Here is a 23,874-nt window from a genome sequence, read left to right on the forward strand (position 1 = left end):
TGGCAAAATAAAAGAAGCCTCACAAAAACCAAAGTTGGAAATCATTTAAAAACCAAAAGAACTATGGATGTTGTAAATCAGAAACAAACAGAAATTGCTGTTAACGCTCAGCAGCTCTGGCAGCACCTGTGGAGAGAAATCAGAGTTAACATTTCAGATCAAGAGACCCTTCCTCAGATCTGTTCAGTGGAAGGGTCCTCCTGTTCTGTGGAAACGTCACTCAACCTGAAACATTAACTCTGATTTCTGTCCAAAGATGTTGCCATAACCTGCTGAACTTTTTGAGCAATTTCTGTTTGTGTTGGAAATCATTTGCTCATTAGAAACAAAGTTTTGGCTATTTTTTGTCCCAGCCAGTAATTTTTAAAAAATACATTTAACTGTAATGCTTATTCAACAGGTAAACTTTGAGTCTTTTTTTTTCAGTTCTTTGTAACCTACTTTAAAACCCATAACTGTCAAATGTTTGCTTATTACCAAATATATTAGCAGAGTAACCTTTCAAAAATAGTAATTGGCCCAATAAAATTTGAAGTGGCAGATACAATTAAACCTTTTGAATGATACATGGGTACCTAGTTCACTAAATGCTTCGGTATTATTTCTGTTCCACTGATCATATTTCATATGACTGTTTCTGTCCCTTGACGTACACACTACTTAACAAATCTTTGCTAGATTGCCATACTGTATTTTAACATAGCAATTAAGCTATATCTGTTCAAAACACATTCATAAAGTAGACTGAAACTACAAATGACTTTATATAAAAGTAAATGATGCTTTTTTTTATAAAGCAATCAGTTGATTAATAAACTTTTCAGTTTCATATTGCCAGTTCTCTCATTCTGAAATCATTCAGTAATATGTCTGTTTAGGATATCTGGTTGGCATGGGTGAATTGGACTGAAAGGTTTGTTTCTATGCTGTACATCTCTATGAGTCTATGACTCTAGTTATAAATTAAACAAACAACAGAAGTTTTGATAGTGAAATCTAATTGGTCTTAAGATGAAGACCCAAAGGCATACAGAGACAGTCACAAATACTTATCTTTTTCCTATGTTCTCTATTTTCTTAGGATAGACACTGACAAATTTCACTGATTCAATGCTGGTCAAAACTAATGATGGTGAAAATTCACAATGTTGAGGGGGAACCTCACCAATTGGTTGATTTTATTGAAATGTTACATTAACTCTCTTCATTGATGCTGCCAAACGTGCTAAGTGTTTTGAGAAGTTTCTGTTTTTAACTTAGGAAAGAAATAAAGGCTTTTGAAGTAGACACTGTAGGGATTATATGATTCAAACAAGATTCAGATGGATGACACCAGGGTTTAATGGATTTTTAAACAGCTACTGATAGCAAAAGATGTGGAACTGAGACTGAGTAATATGAACTGCAATGCATTCTAATTGAATGGTGGAACAGGTTTTGAAGGGCTGAATGGTTCGTTTTCTGTTCCTGTAGTCCTGGAAATATGTGATTATCAGGAGAAAGGTTCAACATTACATGTTCAGACAACTTAATCAACCACTGCAATTTTATCCCACTATTATGGTGCCTTCTTATTGTTCACAATACAGGATTACTGACAATGAAGATTCAGTATAGCTATCTTGTGCTGGATTGGATATATACACTAGCACGAATGCTTCATGCTGTGCTAACCTTCTATTCTTTTCTCTTTCTTGTGTTCATGAAGGTGAGGGGAGATTAGCGACAGGATAGCAGTCTTCCTACAAGAAGTGCTTCTAAATCAGATATAACACAGCAACCTACACTCTATACAGCAAACCTATATTCCCTACATTCTACTCCAGTTTTGCGCTTCAGAAGAGCACCTTTCATACAATAATGCAGTATATTTAGTATTGTTCTGAATTTCCTTCTGCAAATTTTGAAAGTCAAGTAGTCCTGAAGTGGCAGGGATAAAAATCTGGGGTGATCCAGTAATGTTCGGTCTTTGCCCCAAGTATCTGATAAGTGAAAGTTCTGTCAGATATGATCAGGATAACTGATTACACAAAAGGGATTGAGGAGCCAGATACAATTGTGACTATTGTGAAGTGATAATTTAAAAACTATGCATAATCAAAATAGACAACCTATGGTGAGAAGGTTTGCTGATTCCTTATGAGTTGAATGAATGAGATGCAAATCATGGTTTGGTCTCTTCTGTTTGTAGTAAGAATTAACTATTATTTTAATCTCACATATTTTTCCATTATCTATCAAGCTGATGAAGATGTCAAACTGTAAACAGTCTTCCTCCCTTTGTGCTTTTCCCTTCACAATTTCCCAATTTTTTTTGTAGTAGGTTGATATCTCATGGCAATCAGTCACTAAATGACATCATGCCTTTTGGTTATTTGCTTAGAAGATGAGGATTAACTCAAGCTGGACATATTCCAGCCCTCAGCCATTTACAGTCATAGAGTCATAGAGACTGAGAGTATGTAAAGACCCTTTGGTCCAACACATCCACGCCAAATAGATATCCCAGATAAATCCAGTCCCATTTGCCATAACTTGGCCCATATCCTTCTAAATCCTTCCTACTCATGTACCCATCCCTGTGCCTTTTAAATGTTGTCATTGTACCCAGCCTCCACCACTTCCTCTGGTAGCTCATTCCATACATGCACCACCCTCTGTGTGAAAAAGGTGCCCTTTAGATCCCTTTTAAATCTTTCCCCCTCACCTTAAACCAATGCTCTTTAGTGTTTGTCTCCCCATCCTGGAGAAAAGACCTGTCTAGTTATCTTATCCATGTCCCCTATGATATTATAAACCTCAATAAGGTCACCCCTCAGCTTCCAAAACTCTAGAGAAAACAGCCCCAATCTAGTCAGCCTCTCCCTATAGCTCAAACCCTCCAACTCTGGCAACATTCTTGTAAATCTTTTCTGAACACTTTCAAGTTTCACAACATCCTTCCTATAGCAGGGAAACCAGAATTGTGCGCAGTATTCTAATATTGGCCTGTACATGTTCTGTACAGCCTCAACATGACCTCCCATCTCCTATAATCAATGGTCTGACCAATAAAGGAAAATATATCAAGCGTCTCTTCACTATCCTATCTACCTGAGACTCCACTTTCAAGGAGCTATTAACCTGCGTTCAGCAACACTCCCCAGGATCTTACCATTAATGTGTCTAAGTCCTGCCCTGATTTGCATTTCCAAAATGCAGCACCTCACATTTATCTAAATTACACAGCATCTGCCACTCCTTCACACATTGACCTATCTAATCAAGATCCCGTTGTATTCTGAGGTAACCTTCTTCGCTTTCCACCATACCTCCAATTCTGGTGTCATCTGCAAACTCACTAACTATATCTCCTATATTCATGTATTAAAAAACAACGAAAAACAGTGGACTCAGCACCGATCCTTGTGGCATACCATTGGTCACAGGCCTCTAGTTTGAAAAATAACCCTCCACCACTACCCTCTGTCTTCTGTCTTTTAGCCAGTTCTGTGACTAGTTCTCCTTGCATTCTATGTGATCTAACCTTGTTTACCATGTAGAACCTTGTCAAACACCTTATTGAAATCCATATAGATTATATTCACGGCTCTGCTCTCATCAATTCTCTTTGCTACTTCTTCAAAAAAAACTCAATCAAATTCATGAGACACAATTATCCCTAATCAGTCCTTCCCGTTCCAAATACATGTGAATCCTTTCCCTCAGAATTCCTTCCATCAACTTGCCCTTCCATCAACTGGTGTCAGGCTCACTGGTCTTTAGTTCCCTGGCTTTTCCTTATCGCCTTTCTCAAATAGTAGCACTACGTTAGCCAACTCCCAGTCTTCCAGCACTTCACCTGTCACTATTGGCGATATAAATATCTCAGCAAAGCACCCAGCAATCATTTCCCTAGTTTCCCACAGAGTTCTAAGGTACATCTAATCAGGTCCTGGGGATTTATCCACCTTTATGCGTTTTAAGACATCCAGCACCTCCTCCTTTGTAATACGGACACTTTTCAAAACGTCACCATTTATTTCCCCACATTATCCATTGTAAACTCTGATGCAAAATACTTGTTTAGTATCTCCACCATCTCCTGTAGGCTTCCTTGTTGATCTTTGAAGGGCCTTATTCTCTCCCTAGTTACCCTTTTGTTCCTAATATATTTATAAAATCCCTTTGGATTTTCTTTAACTCTTTTTGCTAAAGCTATCTCATGTCCCATTTTTGCCCTCCTGATTTCCCTCTTAAATTTACTCCTACTGCCTTTATACTCCTCTAAGGATTCACTTGATCTATCCTGTCTATACCTTACATATGCTTTCTTGACCAAAACCTCAATTTCTCTAGTCATCCAGCATTCCCCACAGCTACCAACCTTGCCCTTCACCCTAACAGGAGCATACTGTCCCTGGACTCTCATTATTGCATTTTTTAAGGCTTCCCATTTTCCAGACATCTCTTTATCTGCAAACATCTACCCCCAGTCAACTTTTGAAAGTTCTTGCCTAATAACGTCAAAATTGGCCTTTCTCCAATTCAGAACTTTAACTTTTAGATCCGGTCTATCTTTTTCCGTGTCTATTTTAAAACTATTAGAATTATGGTCGCTGGCCCCAAAGTGTTCCCCCACTGACACCTCAGTCACCTATCCTGCCTTATTTCCCAAGAGTAAGTCAAGTTTTGCAGCTTCTCCAGGAGGTGCATCAGAAAAAATGAATCAGAAAATTTTCTTGTATACATTTAACAAATTCCTCTCCATCTATTTCCCTCTTAAATTTACTCCTACTGCCTTTATACTCCTCTAAGGATTCACTTGATCTATTCTGTTTATACCTTACATATGCTTTCTTGACCAAAACCTCAATTTCTCTAGTCATCGAGCATTCCCCACAGCTACCAACCTTGCCCTTCACCCTAACAGGACCATACTGTCCCTGGACTCTCATTATTGCATTTTTTAAGGCTTCCCATTTTCCAGCCATCTCTTTATCTGCGAACATCTACCCCCAGTCAACTTTTGAAAGTTCTTGCCTAATAATGTCAAAATTGGCCTTTCTCCAATTCAGAACTTTAACTTTTAGATCTGATCCATCTTTTTCCATGTCTATTTTAAAACTATTAGAATTATGGTCGCTGGCCCCAAAGTGTTCCCCCACTGACACCTCAGTCACCTATCCTGCCTTATTTCCCAAGAGTAAGTCAAGTTTTGCAGCTTCTCCAGTAGGTGCATCAGAAAAAATGAATCAGAAAATTTTCTTGTATACATTTAACAAATGCCTCTCCATCTAAACCCTTAACACTATGGCAGTCCCAGTCTATGTTTGGGAACTTAAAATGTCCTTCCATAACCACCCTATTATTCTTACAGATAACTGATAGCTCCATAAAAATTTGTTTCTCAATTTCCCTCTGACTGCTGGGGGGATCTATAGTACAATGCCAATAAGGTGATCATCCTTTTCCTATTTGTCAGTTATTTGACAAATAATGTCTCTGAACATATTCCCAGTAATATCCTCCCTAAGTATAGTCGTAATGTTATCTCTTATCAAAAACGTCACTTCCCTTCCTCTCTTGTCCCCCACCCCCCCACTTCCTATCCTTCTTGTAGCATCTGTATCCTGGAACATTAAGATGCCAGTCCTGTCCATCCCTGAGCCATGTTTCTGTAATTACTATGATATCCCAGTCCCATCTTCCTAACCATGCCCTGAGTTCATCTGCTTTACCCATTAGGCCTCTTGCATTGAAATAAATGCAGTTTGATTTATCAGTCCTACCTAGTTGTCTATTTTGTTCCTGCTTGCCCAGGAGTATTTGACTTGCTCCCTTTCCCAAATATACCAGTCTCAGACAGATCTCTTTCCTCACTATCTCCCTACCAATACTTAGTTCCCCTTCCAATTCAGGTGCACTCTGTCCTTCTTATACAGGTCACTTCTACCCCAGAAGATATTCCAATGATCTAAAAATGTGAATCCTTCTCTGCACAAACTCTGTGAGTTTCTGTCTGCATGTGCAAATGTATGTGTGTCTGTGTATGTGTGCATGCGCATGTATCTGTGTGTCTTAGCGTGTTTGTGTCAGTGTCTGTGTCCATATGTCATTCTGTGTGCATGTGTCTATGTGCATGTGTGTCAGTATCTGTGACTGTGTGCAGTTGACAGTGTCTGTGCATGTCGGTTTCAGTGTGCGACTGTGTGTGTATGTGTTTCAGTATCTGTGTCTATGTGTCTGTGTGTTTGTGTCAGTGTCTGTGTGTGTGTGTCAGTGAGTGTGTCTGTGTGGGTGTGTATGTACATTTCTGTGTGTGTCTGTTTGGGTGTGTGTGAGAGATTAGCTGATTGAGTATGTGTGTGCACGTGCGCGCGTGTGTGTGTGGTTATGTGTGTCTGTGTGTGTTGGTGCATGTGTGTGAGTGTTTGTGTCTGTGAGTGTGTGTGTGTGTCTATGGGTGTGTTTGCGTGTGTGTCAGTTTCGGTGTGTTAGTGTTAGTGTGAGTGTCTGTGTGTGTGCGTAAGGTTACACTTTAAAAAGCTGCTTAGCTGCTCCCTTACTGTGAGCTCTCCCACATAGGTTTCTCCAAGGTCAGCCATGAATTTCACTGTTTATTCATTTTTCTTAGATGAACTCCGTTGTTCAAGGATACTTGAAATCAAGCAGCAGAGGTAAAAGCTGTGCAGATGGGTCAGATGGCAGTGTAGGTTTCTTTCTTGGTTGGCATGGACGAGTTGGACTGAAGGGTCTGTTTCCATGCTGTACATCTCTGTGACTCTATGACTCCATTTTAATACTTCCCATGTGGTCACTACCTTTGTCTGACTTCCTCCTTTTTTAAACTGCCGTTATTTTGATTTACTTTTCCACAAAGTTCCAAAACAATGCAACAGCTTATAAAACAGTAATTGTTGTTCCTCAAATCCGAGGAAATCAGCTCTAACACTGAAAATGCCTCAAAAGAAGAGCAGCTCTTATAGTCACAATTTTTTCCTGTCCTCCATTTTAGATTACCCAGAATCCTTGTTGCATCACTTCTTTCTTGTGAGGTCTTTTCGTTAGCTTCACTCAGCTGTTTAAATATATAGGTCAGGAAGCTCCCTCTGATCAGGCCTAGAAATGTCGACCCAAAGGCCAACTTCAATATTGTGCTGTTTGTGACATAACAAGCCATTGGGAGAAATTTCATCAATCATGGCCAACATTGCTTTGCGTCAGCTAGAAGCAAAGCACTAAGAATCATTTAATCAAAGGGAGAAAATGAATTTTGTAGATTTTTACAAGATAATTAAACAATCAATTTTTAGAGTTTCTCATCCTGAAATTTTACTGACTCTGACTCTTGAATTCATGTAGATATTTTTAAGATATTAGTATCCCGTGGAATGTGTATAAATGTCATGACTGGGTTCTGGATGTTTTAGGTAGATGAAGGGTGGAAAGTAGCTAGTACAAACTGATAAACATTCATTAACTGGTTACATTTGGTGCAGAGGCAAGGTTGAACAGTACTTCACTAGAACTTTCTTCTCCCAGATCGCAGTTCCATGTGATCAGGCATTACAGTTAATGCAGCATAGATTATGGCATACAGCTATTAACACCATATATGACAGAATGGTGGAGAGGCAGTGTTGCAGATAGTGGTTTCAACAGTAGGAAATGGTTCTGAATTGTAGGGGGACCGAGGAACGTTGGCCTGAATGAAAACCATTAAAGAAAATTTCCCCTCCAAGCCACATACCATCCTGACTGGGAATTATGTGGCTGTCCCTTCAATGTCACGAGGTCAAATTCCTGGAGCTCCCTTCTGAACCATACACCGAAGGACTGTAGCAGTAAGATAAGTTCACCACCACCTTCTCCTGGGTAATTAGGGATGGGCAATTAATGCTGGCCCAGCCATTGGCACACAAGTCGCATGAACCAATAAAAACAACCTCGTCTCTCCACCCCACAATCAGATTGCCATAATTTACTGAGGCCAAATTCAGGGAAGAAAATGTGAAGTCTGAACCTTGCTTCAAAAAGTGGGAAGAGAAGAAAAATGCTTGTATGCTGGAATACAAAGACAATGACCGAGTCTAGTAATAACATTAGCTTACAATGACCCTCGTGACACATGCTCAAGTCTGACTCCTCAACATCAAAATAGCAGATCATATTCACAAATCAAGGGAGCTTGACAAAACATAACACTGGCTACACCCTTGATGGCCAAAGTGAACAATGTCTCCTTGCTGTCATCTCCAATGTGATGAAGACTACTACTAATCGATTTGAAAATCTGTCAATCAGCCATTCCAAACACAATATGGCCCTGCGCCTGCAAGATCAGTCCTATACAACTCTCATCTGTATTTATGCTCCAACCCTAAGGGCTATGCCTGCTGACAAAAAAAAGTTCCACAGACGTCTGTGGATTCATCCAAACAGGCAAATGTGAATTTATCCACTACAGAGTATAGAACAGGGTACTTTCTAAATGACCAGAATCTAAATACAGATATGTTGACCATTCAAATGTTATTGGCAGGTACATAAAAAAAATCAACTAGGTTAAAGAAATGTTGGGCTTTGTATCCAAAGGAATAGCATTTAAATCCTGCTTAAGCTACACAAAGCCACATTTGGAGTACTTAGTTATGACAATGAAATAGAAGCCCAAACTATTTATACATATTTTTTACTTTTAATAGCAAAATGTGTTGTTTTGAAATTAGGACTGCTCCAGAAACACAGTGGATTTCAATTCACAAGTGATTTTCTGTATGTATTGGACTGATGTGGGCCAGAACATTGGACAGAATTCTGATTAGGTAAAAACAAGGACTGCAGATGCTGGAAACCAGAGACTAGATCAGAGTGGTGCTGGAAAAGCACAGCAGGTCAGGCAGCATCCGAGGAGCTCTGGGAATCCTGATTAGCCTGTCTCAGACTGAGGCTGTTGGAATAAAGATGAAGTTAACCTACATGCCTGAGTCCTCCTGTGATCTGTGTAAGGAGAGCTGAACACAACAACATTCTTCTACCTGCAAGCAGTTGGGTGATTGGTTCCCAGGTAGCTAAATAGATTATGGGTGTGAATGTTTGGGTCAGAAGTCATTGGACCTCCAGAAAAGAACGCAGTATCTATTCTTTGCAGTAAAAATCACCACCTGCCGAAAGCAAGCCTGTTCATTTCCCTTATCGGTACAGGGGGAAGTCACACCTGGTAGATTAAGTCATTCAGATTCAGTCAGTGATCAGGGACAGCAGGGTATAATTGCAAGTGATTCCTGATGAAGGGCTTATGCCCATAATGTTAATTCTCCTGCTCCTCGGATGCTGCCTGACCTGCTGCGCTTTTCCAGCACCACAGTCTCTGCTGTGATTGCAAGTGAGGCAGGTAGGGGGATCCTGAGTTCAGGAATGGAAAAGCCTCAGCTCTTGACCCTGTCCAACAGGTATGAGATGCTTGCTCCCTGTGTGGATGAGGAAAAGGGCTGTGGCGAGAATGAGCCAGCTGACCACGGCACCATGATGCAGAAGGTCATTAAAGTGGGGGGAACAAAAACACAAGGGTTTGTTATAGGGGAATTCTATAATTGGGAGTATAGATAGTATCCTTTGCAAGCCAGATCAGGAGTCCTGTATGGTTGGTTGCCTTCCTGGTGCCAGGGTGAGGGCACTTCTGACCAGCTTGAAAGGATATTGGAGTGGGAGGGGGAAGATCCAGTTGTTGTAGTCCAAATTGAGACAAACAACATAGGCAAGGCTAGGATGGAGGACCTGTTTGGGTGTTATCAAGCACTATGAACTAAATTAAGGAACAGGTCCTCAGAGAGTTATAATCTCTGGATTACTGCCTGAGGCACGTGCAAATTGGCTTAGGGATAAGAAAATTAGGGAAGTAAACACATGGCTAAGGGAGTAGTGTGGGAAACAGGGGTTGCATTTCACGGGGCATTGGCATCAGATTTGGAATAAGAGGGATCTGTCCCAATGGGACTGTCTCCACCTGAACTGATCTGGAACCAGTTTTCTAGCGAAAATGATAAATAGGGTGGTCACGAGGACTTTAAACACGGGAAAAGAAAAACGACAGGAAGTGTGATGGCAAATAAAAAGGTAAGCAGCAGGTTAGCATGTGTGCAGGAGGATTTACCTAAAAGGCAGACTATGAAAGAAATAAAAAGAAAGGATATCTCAGGATATTATTAGAGATATTGGAAATCATGAGGGTGTGAAAACTAACATAAGGGTACTTTACCTGAATGTTCGTAGCATTCGTAACAAGGTCAATGAGTTAACGGCACAAATCATCACAAATGAATATGATGTGGTAGCCATTATAGAGACATGGTTACAGGATGGTCACAACTGAGAGTTAAATATCCAGGGGCATCAGACTATTCGGAAGGACAGACAGGAAGGTAAAGGAGGTGATGTAGCTCTGATATTCTGTAGCATCAGGGCGGTGCTGAGAAATGATATAGATTCAATGGAGAATAATTTGAAACCATTTGGGTGGAAATTAAAAATTCTAAGAAGAAAAAGTCACTGATAGGCGTAGTCTATATGGCCACCAAATAATAACATCACATTGGGACAGGCAATAAACAAAGAAATAGTAAAAATGGTATGGCAATTCTCATGGGGGAACTTTAATCTACATGTCGATTGGTTGAGCCTGCTCATTCAGGGTACCCGAGGAGGAGTTCGTTGAGTGTATCCATGATAGTTTTCTTGAACAGTATGTAATGGAATCGACGAGGGAGCAAGCTATTCTAGATCTGATCCTGTGTAATGACACAGGAATAATTAATGACCACATAGTTAGGGATCCTCTTGGCAGGAGCGATCACAGTATGGTTGAATTTAGAATACAGATGGAAAGTGTGAAAATAAAATCCAATACCAGCATCCTGTGCTTAAACAAAAAAGACTACAATAGAAAGAGAGAGGACTTGGCTAAGGATGGTTGGAAACAAAGATTTTATGGTGGGACAGTTAACAAGCAGTGGAAGACTCTCAAAGCAATTTATCAAAATGCTCAGCAAAAGTATATTCGAGTGAAAATGAAGGACTGTAATAAAAAGGGGTAATCTGTCATGGGTGTCTAAGGAAATAAGGGAGACTATCAAATTGAAAGAGGAGGCATACAAAATGGTCACGATCAGCAGGAAGCTAGAAGACTGGGAAAACCTTAAAGGTCAACAGAGCCACAAAAAAGAGCTATAAAGAAAGGTAAGATTGAACATGAGAAAAGACAGATAGCAAAAGTTTCCTTAAATAAATACAATGAAAAAGAGTGGCTAAAGTAAACATTGGTCCTTTAGAGGGAAATGGGAAGTTATGGGAAATGATGAAATGGCCGAGGCATTGAACAGGTATTTTATGTCAGTCATCACAGTGGAGGACACTAATAACATGCCAGTAATTGACAAAGAGACGAAGGTAAGTGAGGACCTAAAAACAATCATTGTTACAGAAGAGATAGTGTTGGGCAAGCTAATGGAGCTAAGGATAGACAAGTCTCCTGGCCCGGATGGAAGGAATCCCTAAAAGAGATGGCGGGGGGAAATAGCAAGCACACTTGCAATAATTTTCCAAAATTTGCTGGACTCTGGGGCAGTTTCAGCAGATTGTAAAAACAGCAAATGTGATGCCACAGTTTAAAAAGGCTGGTAGACAAAAGATGGGGAATTATAGACAGGTTAGCTTAACTTCTGTAGTGGGGAAGCCACTTGAGTCTAATATCAAGGAAGAAATAGCAAGGCATCTAGATAGAAATTGTCCTGTTGGGCAGACACAGCATGGGTTCATGAAGGGTAGGTCATGCTTAACTAATCTTTTGGAATTCTATGAAAACATTACAAGCACAGTGGACAACGGGGACTCAGTGGATGTGGTGTACCTAGCTTTCCAAAAGGCCATTGACACGGTGTCACACAAGAGGCTACTGCTTAAGATAAAGATGCATGACATTACGGTAAATTAATGGCATGGATAGAGGATTGGTTGGTTGACTAACAGGAAACAAACAGTGGGGACAAATGACTGCGATTCTGGTTGGTAATCAATAACTAGTAGTGTGCCTCAGGGATCAGTATTGGGACCGCAATTATTCACAATTTACATAAATGATTTGGAGTTGGGGATGACATGTAATGTGTCAAAGTTTGCCGATGACACTAAGATGAGTAGCAAAGTGAAGTGTGCAGAGGACTGTGAAATTTTGCAGAGGAACATAGATACTTTAAGTGAGTGGGCAAAGGTCTGGCAGATTGATTACAATGTTAATAAATAGCCATCCATTTTGGTAGGAGTAACATTAAAAAGGACTATTATTTGAATGGTAAAAAGTTGCAGCATGCTGCTACGCAGAGGATCTGGGTGTCCTTGTGCATGGATGATAGAAATAGGAGAAAGTGAGGACTGCAGAAGCTGGAGATCAGAGTCAAAAAGTGTGTGTTGGAAAAGCACAGCCGGTTAGGCAGCACCCGAGGAGCAGGTCCAAGTTAGAGTTTTGATCAACAAGCAAATCAAGGTTTATGGAGGGTGAGGGGTAGCTAAGAAAGTGCAGGTAATGTCATGGTCAGATCAGCCATGATTTTGTTGAATGGTACAGCAGGATGAATGGGGCAACTCGTTTACTCCTGCATCTATTTCTTACAATCTTACAAACCTCTTGGTCATATATTAAGTTTGTTTTGACTATCCTGTTATTCTATACCCCCCGTACCATCATTAGTATGGCAACAACATAATCATTTAAGGCTGTAATGTAGAGCTGAATCTTACATATTTGAAGGTAAGGGCTGGTTGCCTCACATTTTTGGAAGGTTTCTTGCTCCCAAGGCCTTGTGGATTTTTTTTACCATATCTTATCAAACTTGCCTCATTAATTACCTATCCAACCCCATGGGGCCCTCTCTTGCCCAAATCTACCTGCACTTTACCACTCATGTTCCCAGAACAACTTGCCACCTCAGGGATATCTTGAAATTGGCTGGCATTCGTGGCACTGGTGCTATCTTTAAAAGCTTGTTGTAGAGTTGAATAAGCACTGTTGGTCTGGAGCTGTCTCTCTCAGTTCCTGACATTGTCCCCAGATATGACAACCAAGGGAAGAGTTACCCTACTTTGCAGACATCAACCTGGAGATCTTGCTAGATTGGGTGATGCAGAAGTGAAATATTCCCTTCCCCCAGCAGAGGAGACCATGACACCAGTCTACTCTAAGGTTCCTACCCAGGTCAGTGCAGCCTCAGCCATTGAGGGGAATATCCAGTAAAGTTAAGGTCCACCAATGTAAATGACACTACCATCTCTCTGAATGCTCACACTCATTCTATCTCTGTTCCAGCAGCCACCAAAGTACCATTACCTACCATTATCACTATTGCACACAACATCTTCGTTCACTCACTGTCACCTACCCTAACCACTGACACCATCCTGCATGGCCTCAGTGCTGTCTACTCACACACTTGGACTACCTCCCCCCACTCTAAAGGTAACAGCTGTGCTGCCCACTTTCACCTCCTTTAATACCTTCTGCACTTTCATTTTGGGAGGAAAGCAACTCCTAATAGGGCAGAAAGGATCAAGATAGGTGGTGGGCTACCCAGCATTTAGAGTCATAGAGATGTACAGCATGGAAACAGACCCTTCTGTCCATGTTGATGAGATATCCTAGATAAATCTAGTCTCACTTGTTATAATTTGGCCCATATCCCTCTAAATCCTTTCTATTCATATACCCATCCAAATACCTTTTAATGTTGTAATTGTACCAGCCTCCACTACTTCCTCGGGCAGCTCATTCCATACACCCACCACTGTGTGAAAAAGTTGCCCCTTAGGTCCCTTTTAAATCTCTCCCCTCTCATCTTAAACCAATGCCCTCCATTTTTGGAAACCCTCACCCTGGGGAAAATACCATGTCTATTTACCCTAACCATGCCCCTCATGACTTTATAAACCTCTATAAGGTCGCCCCTCAGCCTCTGACGCACCAGGGAAAACAGCCCAAGTCTATTCAACCTCTCCCTATAGCTCAAACCCTCCAACCTTGGCAACATCCTTGTAAGTCTTTTATGAACCCTCTCATGTTTCACAACATCCTTCCTATAAAAGGGAGACCAGAACTGAACACACTATTCCAACAATGGTCAAACCAAAGTCCTGTAGAACCGTAACATGCCCTCCCAATTCCTATACCCACTGCACTGACCAATAAAGGCAAGTTAGCTCCTCACTTTGATTGTGGAGAACATCTTGACTCTGACTACCCCAAATGGTGGGCTGATAATGTCCAAGCAGCTGGACTGGTTACGGAAGATATGATGCCAGGACCCATGAGCAAAGGCTGTCTCTTCACTTGACTGAGGACTGTTGACAACTATGACCAGCTTCTGGCTTTGTATCTGTGTTAAATGGCACTACAATACTGCAGTATTGTGAACCTGATACCTGTGACATGTACAATAAGACAAGCCAGCAAGTTAATAGCCCAGAGATGCAGCCAGGTCCAACCCATGAGATTAGATTAGATTAGATTATTTACAGTGTGGAAACAGGCCCTCCAGCCCAACAAATCCACACCGACTCTCTGAAGAGCAACCCACCCAGACCCATTCCCCTACATTTATCCCTTCACCTAACATGGCCAATTCACCTAACCTGCACATTTTGGGACTGTGGGAGGAAACCGGAGCACCCATCCCTTAGTGCACAATCTCCCTGCACTAGCATTGCAATGTTAATGGTAGAACAGCCTAAGGTGTAATTTTGAGCTTGGTTCAAGTAGACCAGACATACGACATGTGGTTCTCAGAAGCTGGCAAATATTGGATATCAATGTCCTTGCATGTGGGTTCATGTGGCTATTGCTCATGGAGCTTGTCCGAAGATGTTTGTCCCCAGTGTGCAATATGGAAATCATTTGGAGCAAGCAGTGAGCTGGGTTCACCAGGTACCTGCCCTGACTTCCATGTCAAGAGTTCTCAACGTTCAATTAGTTCAATACGTTTGGTAAGATAGGAAGCCGACTATTAATGAGGCATGCTGTGCCATTAATGTTTAATGAACAATAATTTCCCTTAATTACTGTCACTGCAAATGCATAAATGATGCAGTGAATTGCTTCTGATATTGAGATAGTCCTCACCAGACTTCTCATGTGATTCTGCCACGAACCCTACCAAAGCTCACATTATTCAGACCCTGACAATATTCCACCCATAATCTTGAGGTTCTACTGATATGTACATGCTGCTAGAGTTTGCTTTGTGGTTTTGACCAGTATGCCCAGTTAAATTACTTCACTGTAACACATTATTCTGTAACATTTATGCTGCCAGTAACAGTGTTATCAGTAATGGAGAAAGCAAGACTTATCTCATCATTACCAGTCAGCACAGCACAAGGTCATGCTGATATTTTTACTGCTAAGAGCTAGTTGTGTCTCACAGAATACTGACAGAATACAATGTGGTAACATTTTCCAGTCACTGTTGTCTTCTTTTCCTCTACAAACAATCAATATCGAACTGGTCTTATTGCATTTCTGCAAAGATCACCAGAGCTTTCAGGATCTTGATACTATTTACAGAATAAAGCATTTTGTTTACAAAGAATACCCACTCTGTCCTCATCCCTATATTTTGTGATATGAATCTCTCTCTCTCTCTCTCTCTCTCCTACCTCTCTCTGCCAAACAGGGTTAATGGTGTTAAAAGCAATCCCAGTGCGTTTCTCTTGCCCATGGTGTGGTAAAACAGGGAAGATGCTGTGTTTTCCTGGCTGGATGGAAATCTTCAGGTAAGGATCAGGATTAAAGAACATCCCTTTCTTCAAACCAACAGCTTGAAAACCTATCCAAGACAAAGAAGAAGATTATATTATATTATAATATAAACACATTATATTATAAACACATGCCAACTGTGTAGAAAACTGCAGGATTTTACATTACAATCAATCACTTTGTTTTCACAGAGTAGGGTTACCAGCTATGAATTTGCAAACTTTTGAAACCTGAGGAAAAACCTATCAAACATCATCCATAAATTAACATTACCAGATATAAATTTGGAAAATATGATTGGCATTTACTATTCATAACATTTCCAAGTTTTATAACAGTGGATCAAATTTTAAATCTGTTAGCTTGGTGAAGAAGTATTTGACTAGCCATTTTTCTTGTGTGTATAAACACATGATAGGTTGACGTAAGATCAAAATGTACAACTGCAGCACATACACTCAATTGTTTAATAGACCAAGTTGACAGGGGTGCTCTCTCAAAGCCCAGGGATGCCATGTTTGTATCTGTCAGAATTTGGCCCTTGGACAGTTCAAGCTAATTAGGATTGGGTAGGGCAATGGGTCTCCTGGAGTGTGTGTGACTAGACCAGAGCATGAAAGTATCCAGATTTCCAGAACCTCTGCTTTTCAGACTACCAGTTCCACCATATTATTTCTATATAAGGGGAGTCCCTTGAAAAGGGTCAAACTAAAACTGCACTCATTAATCTGATTAAATTTATTTAAATTCATATGAGAAACTGACCAAAAACAGCTAATGTATATACTCAAATTGATCATAAGTGACTATTTCCATGAATCTTTACAGCTGGAAATGCACTGCCTTATGCATTGTACATTTTTACTTTGTATAAACAATTTCATTGCTAATATCTCACAGAGAACTCCAGGAAATCATCTCCCTTTCCTGAATTTCCAGGCCCCACTGAAATCAAATGGAACCTGAAAATAATGGCATGAACGCAATGTTCTGAATCTCAACCTCATGCTGAGTCCAGGTAATTTTTACTGAAGCGGGTTTAGGACAAGCAGAACTATCTAGCTCCAGGAAGCAGGCAACCAGTTAGGTTTGCTTGACAAAGTACTGAAGTTGGAAACTGGGTGAGTGAGGGAAATCAGTGTAGTAAGGGAGAGGTGCTGTTCTAATCTTTTACTGTAAAACCGATGCTCTGACAGAAAGAGTGAGACACAATGATACTAGAGAGCTGAGGGTCTAGTGATATTAATTAGCTGAGCAGGAAGATGATTAGTTGGTCATTTTTATACTTTTTTCTCTCTATAAACTGGGGCAGCTTTTAAACTAGTGCCAGGGAGATTATAAATTTATAGCTCAATTAGTTGACCTACTCAATATTCAAATTTACACATTATCTTCAGATGGAAATTCTGAGCTTGAAACCATAACTAGTTTCTCCTAATATAATAAAGATTGCAAGCCAGGTGATAGGACATAGCTGTGGCATGTGGGAGCTAGTGTCTGGCAGTGTGACCCACAGATACCACATCTGTAGTAAGCTCCTGCATAGTCTCTCCTTGTAATTCTGTTTTACTGTTTGGAATGTAACCTCTTAATGCAACGCAATCTGCCTTTGACCCACAATTAGTGATTCTGCCTTCAGTAACCTCAGTCTCATGCTCCTCTCCATCGCCTCCTCTTTCTTTCAAATCCCCTTTATAGCCAATTGATCAATATTGAGTAACCCCTCCAAAATGTTTCTGTTTTAGTTTAGTGCCATTTTTATTATGTGCAAGTGAAACGTTTTGTGATGTTATACTAAGTTAAAGGCGCTATATTGATGCAAGTTGTGTTTATCAGATGAACTAAAATTACTTGATGGCTAAGTCACCTGGAATAAAATTTATGATCTGGTGATTCATCAGGTGGATGGTGTTATAGTCATGGAGAAGCAGTGTAGTAAATGAGAGAATTTCAAGTTCTACTCCAACACTAAAAAGTTTGGCCAAAATCTAAGAGGTCCTTAACTGTGATAGTAGCTCTGCAGAAAAGACAGAATCTGCCATTTATGCCATGTGTTTGGATGTTTTGCCAAAGTTATGGCATGAGATTGGAAGAACCCAGCTTAAAATTTACCTCAAGAACTTTATCAAAGATCAGATGTCTTTCATTCTATCACTCTCTAAATTAAATTTGCACAGCAATTTCAAACTACCACAGTTGTGAACCATGAAAAAAGAAAAGTAATTTTCCTTTAGCATGGTTATCACAAAAAAATACATAGCTTATACAAGGTAAATTTCTCCATTTTCCAAGTTACTGTAATTATAAGTTGTAATGGAAAATATATTTTTCATACTGTCACTGAGATAAGGTAAACTTGAATACTGGGCTTAATACACAATTTTATTGAAGTAGTGTATTCAATTCTGGATGCTGCACTTTCAGAAGGATGTTGAGACATAGACTGGGTGGAGTTCAGATCAACTAGACCTCAAGGAAAGTGGAAGCAGATTCAGTTGTAATTTTCAAAAAGGGAATTGGATGATTGTTTGAAGATGGAAACTTTGCAGGGCTATAGCAAAAGAGGAAAGTGGCATTAGGTGGGGAAAGGAGAGACAGAAAGCCTCAGGATGGACTCTCTCCAACCTTATTAACTTTGAAATTTAAAAGAAAAATCACTCAGCAACGAGGCAACCACAAGGAAAGGGCAAGTCCCCCTTCAAGAGGCTGTCAGTGCCTGGAGCTGAGACTGGGCAGATCGGAAAGGCCTCAAAGCTTGGTAGGAGCACAAGCTAAATAGTTTATTTCTGAGGTGTATCATTTTATAATATCACGATGTTTACACTTCAAGAATTCAATGATTATATGCAAGTATTTTTTAAACACAGCTATTTTGGAGGAATTAATAAAATTAAACAAATCACATTTCCTTATGTATAATTATTTATAGTTTATTCTGAGCAATGTCTTTGTGAAGCTTGGTACAAACAGAAAACTATACAAAAACAATCATTACTTTGATATTGAAAATTAGAGATGGATGCATTTAAAAAAAAACAACTGTACCTGACAGTGTAAAACTGATCAGTCTTCGACTGCCCTGACATTGAACAGCATCTTCACTGGAAATGGTTTTAAAAACCTAATCAGTAGGAAAAATAGGAAAGATTAATAATACGATTCTTTCTCAAGGGACTCAAGGCATGAAAGTACAATCAAATTGAATAACAATCAAATAAAACAATCAAATTAACAGATGGAAGCCAAAGAAAAAAGCATTTGTGTTCTCCCATTAAGAAAGTGTTGATAATACAAATCTTGCCAATCTAATGGTAAGAATTCGGCCAATAAGTTGTTTCAACACAGACATCACAAAGACATTGAAATTTTAGGCAACAAATATCTGAACAGAAATAGAAAAAAACATTGCTCAGAGTATGCAAAGATAAATTTAGATGAAGGCATGTAATTTAACTTTTTCACGTATTTATTTCAGTGTTCAAAGGACATGACAGGTTCAAGCATGGAACTAACTCCACAGGATTACATTTGTTTTTACTGGAATTGATAAGGTGGGATAAAGGGGAAACACAATAAAGGGGTGGTGGTAGAAATAAACATTTGGAAAATAGGGAGGAATTCACTGTCAGGTGAACATCTCTGTCAGCATCGTGCCATGAACATTATTTAACTCTGTGTCAGGATCCTAAAACACAAAGAATTCTTGTTTTATTCACTCATGAGACATGGGTGTTTCTGGCAGGCCAGCATTTATTGCCCATCCCTAGCTGCCCTTGAACCGATGGCTTGCTAGGCCACTCAGAGGGCAGTTGAAAGTCAATCACATTGCTCCAGGATCTGGAGTTACATGTAGGCCAGACCAGGTATGGATGGCAGATTTCCTTTCTGAAGGACATTAGTGAGTCAGATGTTATTTTTTCTGACAATTGGCAAACATTTCACGGTCATCAGTATATTAATTCCAGATATTCTTGTATATTGAATTTGAATTCAAATCCGGGTCCCCAGAACATTACCTGAGTTTCTGGATTAATAGTCGAGCAATAATACTATTAGGTTATTGCCTTCTCTCATATTCAAGATGAATTAACTGGTACAAATGGTACTAGCTGCAGGAATGGAAAGCTCTGGGTAATCTGGGTAAGGCAGTCTGAAAGGTTGATAAGAGAAAAATTTGTCATATCCTCAGCTTTATTAGTAGAAAGTTAAGAGGGGAAAGCAAGGAAATTATATTTCATAAAATATTGGTTTGACCTTGTAGTGTCACGTTCAACATGTCAGTATGCTTATAAAAGACAAGCTCACAACATCATAATAGTATTGCAGCATATGACCTGAGAATCTATAGGTCTCATATTCCATTTTATCTTGCGTCACCGGAAGAGTGCTACTCTACTGCAACATAATAGCATAAGATAAGCCCAGACACCTATGTGCATGAGAAATGTAATGTTTATACATAATAGTTGTGATAAATATCTGTTGGATTCTTCAACACCGTGACATCCATACCCAGGTTCTGATGTTACAGGAGATAAATAAGCATTGCCACATCAAGTAAAAACACTTTGAGGCAAACTCATACCAGGTCTCTTTGGAGTAGTGATTTCAATTCTGGATGCTGCACTGTCAGAAGGATGTTGAAATCTAGACCAGGTGCAGTTCAGATTACTAGAACTCAATGAAAGAAGACTGGAAGCTGGTTCAATCATAATTTTCAAAACGAGAATTTGATGATTGTTTGAAGATAGAAATTTTGCAGGGCTATGGCAAAAGAGGGGAGGGAGAGAGAGGGAAAAAAACCTGAGGATGGACTCTCCCCAACTGTTTAATTTTGAAATGTAAAAAAATTCCCTTGGCAACTGGGCAACTACAGTGAAAGGGAAATTCCTGTTTTGAGGAGCTGCCTGTGCTTGCAGCTGAGACTGTGCAGATAGGGATGACCTCAAAGCTTGCCCACAAGGCTAGATTGCTTCTTTCTGTGCCATATTATTCTCTAATTCTGTGATGTTGGAAAGAACATTACACAGTCATGCTGAGATAGACCATAAATGCATATCTGTATATAGGTGTCTTTATCTGAACATATATTTGTAACATTCTGTTACATATGATGTTTGTTATCACAAAAGGGACACCATGCCACGGTAATGTTCGAAGATATTATGCAGGATGTTCATAAAAGTGTATATTTAGTGTTAGTTTAAAGCAAACAGACTGTTCTTAAGAAGTACGAAAAGGAAATCAGTTCTTGTTTCTTGAGCCACATTTGAAGACGTGGACTTGGGCCAGAGTAGACAGAATTCCTTCCGCATTCATTATAATTACTGAGGCATGTATCCCCACTGAATGACTGATATAATTAGGCAAACCCATCCACTTTCTGAGCAGACCAATCACAGGCCTATTTAAAACGTTAATGTACTTTCAAAACGATATTGCAATTTTTTAATGCAAGATTTCACTGTGGAATGGCTGTAGAAGAAAGTGCAGAATGATGAGTTGTTCAGAAGCCCCAAATTCTGTGTGAAGGAGATCTTACGAGAGAAGTCAGAGTGAGGAGGGCATTTTCCTTTCCAGGTAGTGGGCGAAGGATCTTAAAGTATCAATCACACCCAAGATGGAGAGAAGTCTGGAGATTGTCAGCTTCATAAACAACTGGAGCTAGATGAAACAGGGAATAGACTTAAATTACCTCGCAAAACCAACAACTCTTCATTGCTATATATCCATCAACAGTATATGATAACAGTCTGTAGCCTCCTCACTACCACTCTCAACATTTTCTCCCATCTACAACATCCTTCATTATCAAAATCATGAGCTGCTAGTGAGCTGGAACAGATTCCTCTGAAGTTTATAGAATAGGAAATGGTGAGGCTAAGGTCTTACTGAATCTATGAAAACACCCATTAGATCAAACTGCACTATGATTCCTGTCACTAGCTTTTGTGCAACCCATTAGTACCATCCTTATGCTTGGTATTTTATCTTCACTCTAAGCCTTTCCACAGGGACTGCAGGCGATGGAAAGCACATACCTCAGACAAGGAATATCCTTCTGAGAATGAATAGTCACTCCCAAATGCCAGCGCAGAAACTGATATCCAGGACAAGAGTCCAGGGTGTTGCAGTAGCATATTAGCATGGATAGGGGATTAGATAACTAATAGAAGAAAGGGGATTGGGATAAGGGGTACATTTTCAGGACAGCAACCTATAATTACTGGTGTATCACCGAGATCAATACTGGGGCCACAATTATTTACAATTTATATTCATGACTTTGATGAGGGAAGTCAATATAATACCAACAAGTTTGTGGATGATGCAAAAAATAGGTGGGAAAGCAAATGGTGCGGATGACACGAAGAGTGTGCAGAGGGATACAGACAGTTTAAATTAGTGGGCAAAATCTGGGCAGATGGGATACAATCTGGAGAAACATGAAGTGACACACTTTGGCAGGAGAAATAGAGGAGCTGAATAGTATCTAAATGGAGAAGACTGCGAAAAGCTACAACAGAGGGATTTGGGAGGCCTTGTGTCTAAATCACTAAAGGTTAGCATAAAAGTTCAGTGGGTAATAGGGAAAGAAAGTGGAATGTTGGTCTTTATTTCAAAGGATGAAAAAGTGAGGACTGCAGATGCTGGAGATCAGAGTGTGGTGCTGGAAAAACACACAGGTCAAGAAAGGCTGATGAAGGGCTTATGTCTGAAACATCAATTCTCCTGCTCCTTGGATGCTGCCTGACCTGCTGTGCTTTTCCAACACCACACTCACAATTTTATTTCAAAGAGAGTGGAGTATCCAACCTCTAGAACCCTCCTCTAGCTTATCTCTCCACGCTTCAGGCTCTCTGCCTTTATTCCTGATGAAGGGCTTTTGCCCGAAACGTCGATTTTATTGCTCCACGGATGCTGCCTGAACTGCTGTGCTCTTCCAGCACCACTAATCCAGAATCTGGTTTCCAGCATCTGCAGTCATTGTTTTTACTTATTAAAATAGGGAATCCTTGCTAAACGTATACATGGTACTAGATTGACCACACTGGAAATACTATGAACTGTTTTGGTTCCCTTATTTAAGGAAAGATATACTGGCCTGGGAGGCAATCCAGAGAATGTTCTTATGAGGCGAGATTGAGTAGGTTACACCTGTATTTATTGGAGTTTAGAAGAATGAGAGGTGATCTTGTTAAAACATACAAGATTCTTAGGGGATGTAATAGGGTCGATGTGGAGAGTTTGTTTCTTCCTTGTAGGAGAGGTTAGTAACTGAGGGCATAACGTCAGAGTATGGAATTACGTTTTCAGACAATGGTAAGGAGAAAATTCTTCTCTCAGTGGGTAGTGAAATGAAATGCTGAACTCTTTATTGCACAGAGCTGTTAAGGCTGGGTCGATAAATATGTTTGATGTTTAGATAGACAGATTTTAATCAGGAAAGGATTCAAAGATTGTGAGAGAATGGTAGGAAAGTGGCATTGTGGATTATAAAATCAACCATGATCTCATTAGCAGAGCAGACTTGATAGGCTGAATAGCCTACTTCTACTCCAATGTCATATGTCTTATAATTGATTGGTTATTCTTAAATTCTCTTCATGTTGACCTGATGCTGGTGGATAAAGAATCCTTGACGCTCAATCCTTGATCCTTTCATGTGTTCAAATCTCCTGTTATGGCAGCTCCAAGTCCGGAGGAAATACATACAGTCTGTGTGGAATTATCTCTACGTGGCACCAGCACTCTGCAATCTGCCTTGGACAGGATGTCTATCTACAGAGTAGGTGAAGCAGGTTCTCACAATAAGGTAAAAACAATGACTGCAGATGCTGGAAACCAGATTCTGGATTAGTGGTGCTGGAAGAGCACAGCAGTTCAGGCAGCATCCAAGGAGCTTCAAAATCGACGTTTCAGGCAAAAGCCCTTCATCAGGATTAAAAGCAGTGAGCCTGAAGCGTGGAGAGATAAGCTAGAGGAGGGGGGGGTTGGGGAGAAAGTACCAGAGAGTACAATGGGTGAGTGGGGGAGGGAATGAAGGTGATAGGTCAGGGAGGAGAGGGTGGAGTGGATAGGTGGAAAAG

The 23,874-nt window shown here is 40.1% G+C and overlaps 1 protein-coding gene across 7 annotated transcripts in view; it reads right to left on the reverse strand.

Annotated features, from left to right (window-relative positions):
* LOC122549923 (E3 ubiquitin-protein ligase HECW1-like) overlaps window positions 1-23,874 on the reverse strand; it is a 462,631-nt gene that overhangs the window by 238,770 nt on the left and 199,987 nt on the right. For all 7 annotated transcript variants that reach the window (XM_043690154.1, XM_043690160.1, XM_043690156.1 and 4 more), the window contains 2 exons: window positions 18,830-18,905; window positions 15,682-15,851 (listed from right to left, as the gene is read on the reverse strand). In XM_043690154.1, coding sequence (XP_043546089.1) covers window positions 15,682-15,851; window positions 18,830-18,905 — 246 coding nt within the window. The remainder of the gene's footprint in view (window positions 1-15,681; window positions 15,852-18,829; window positions 18,906-23,874) is intronic.

Source organism: Chiloscyllium plagiosum, chromosome 5 (assembly GCF_004010195.1).
Source record: "Chiloscyllium plagiosum isolate BGI_BamShark_2017 chromosome 5, ASM401019v2, whole genome shotgun sequence".
Lineage (NCBI taxonomy): Eukaryota > Metazoa > Chordata > Chondrichthyes > Orectolobiformes > Hemiscylliidae > Chiloscyllium > Chiloscyllium plagiosum.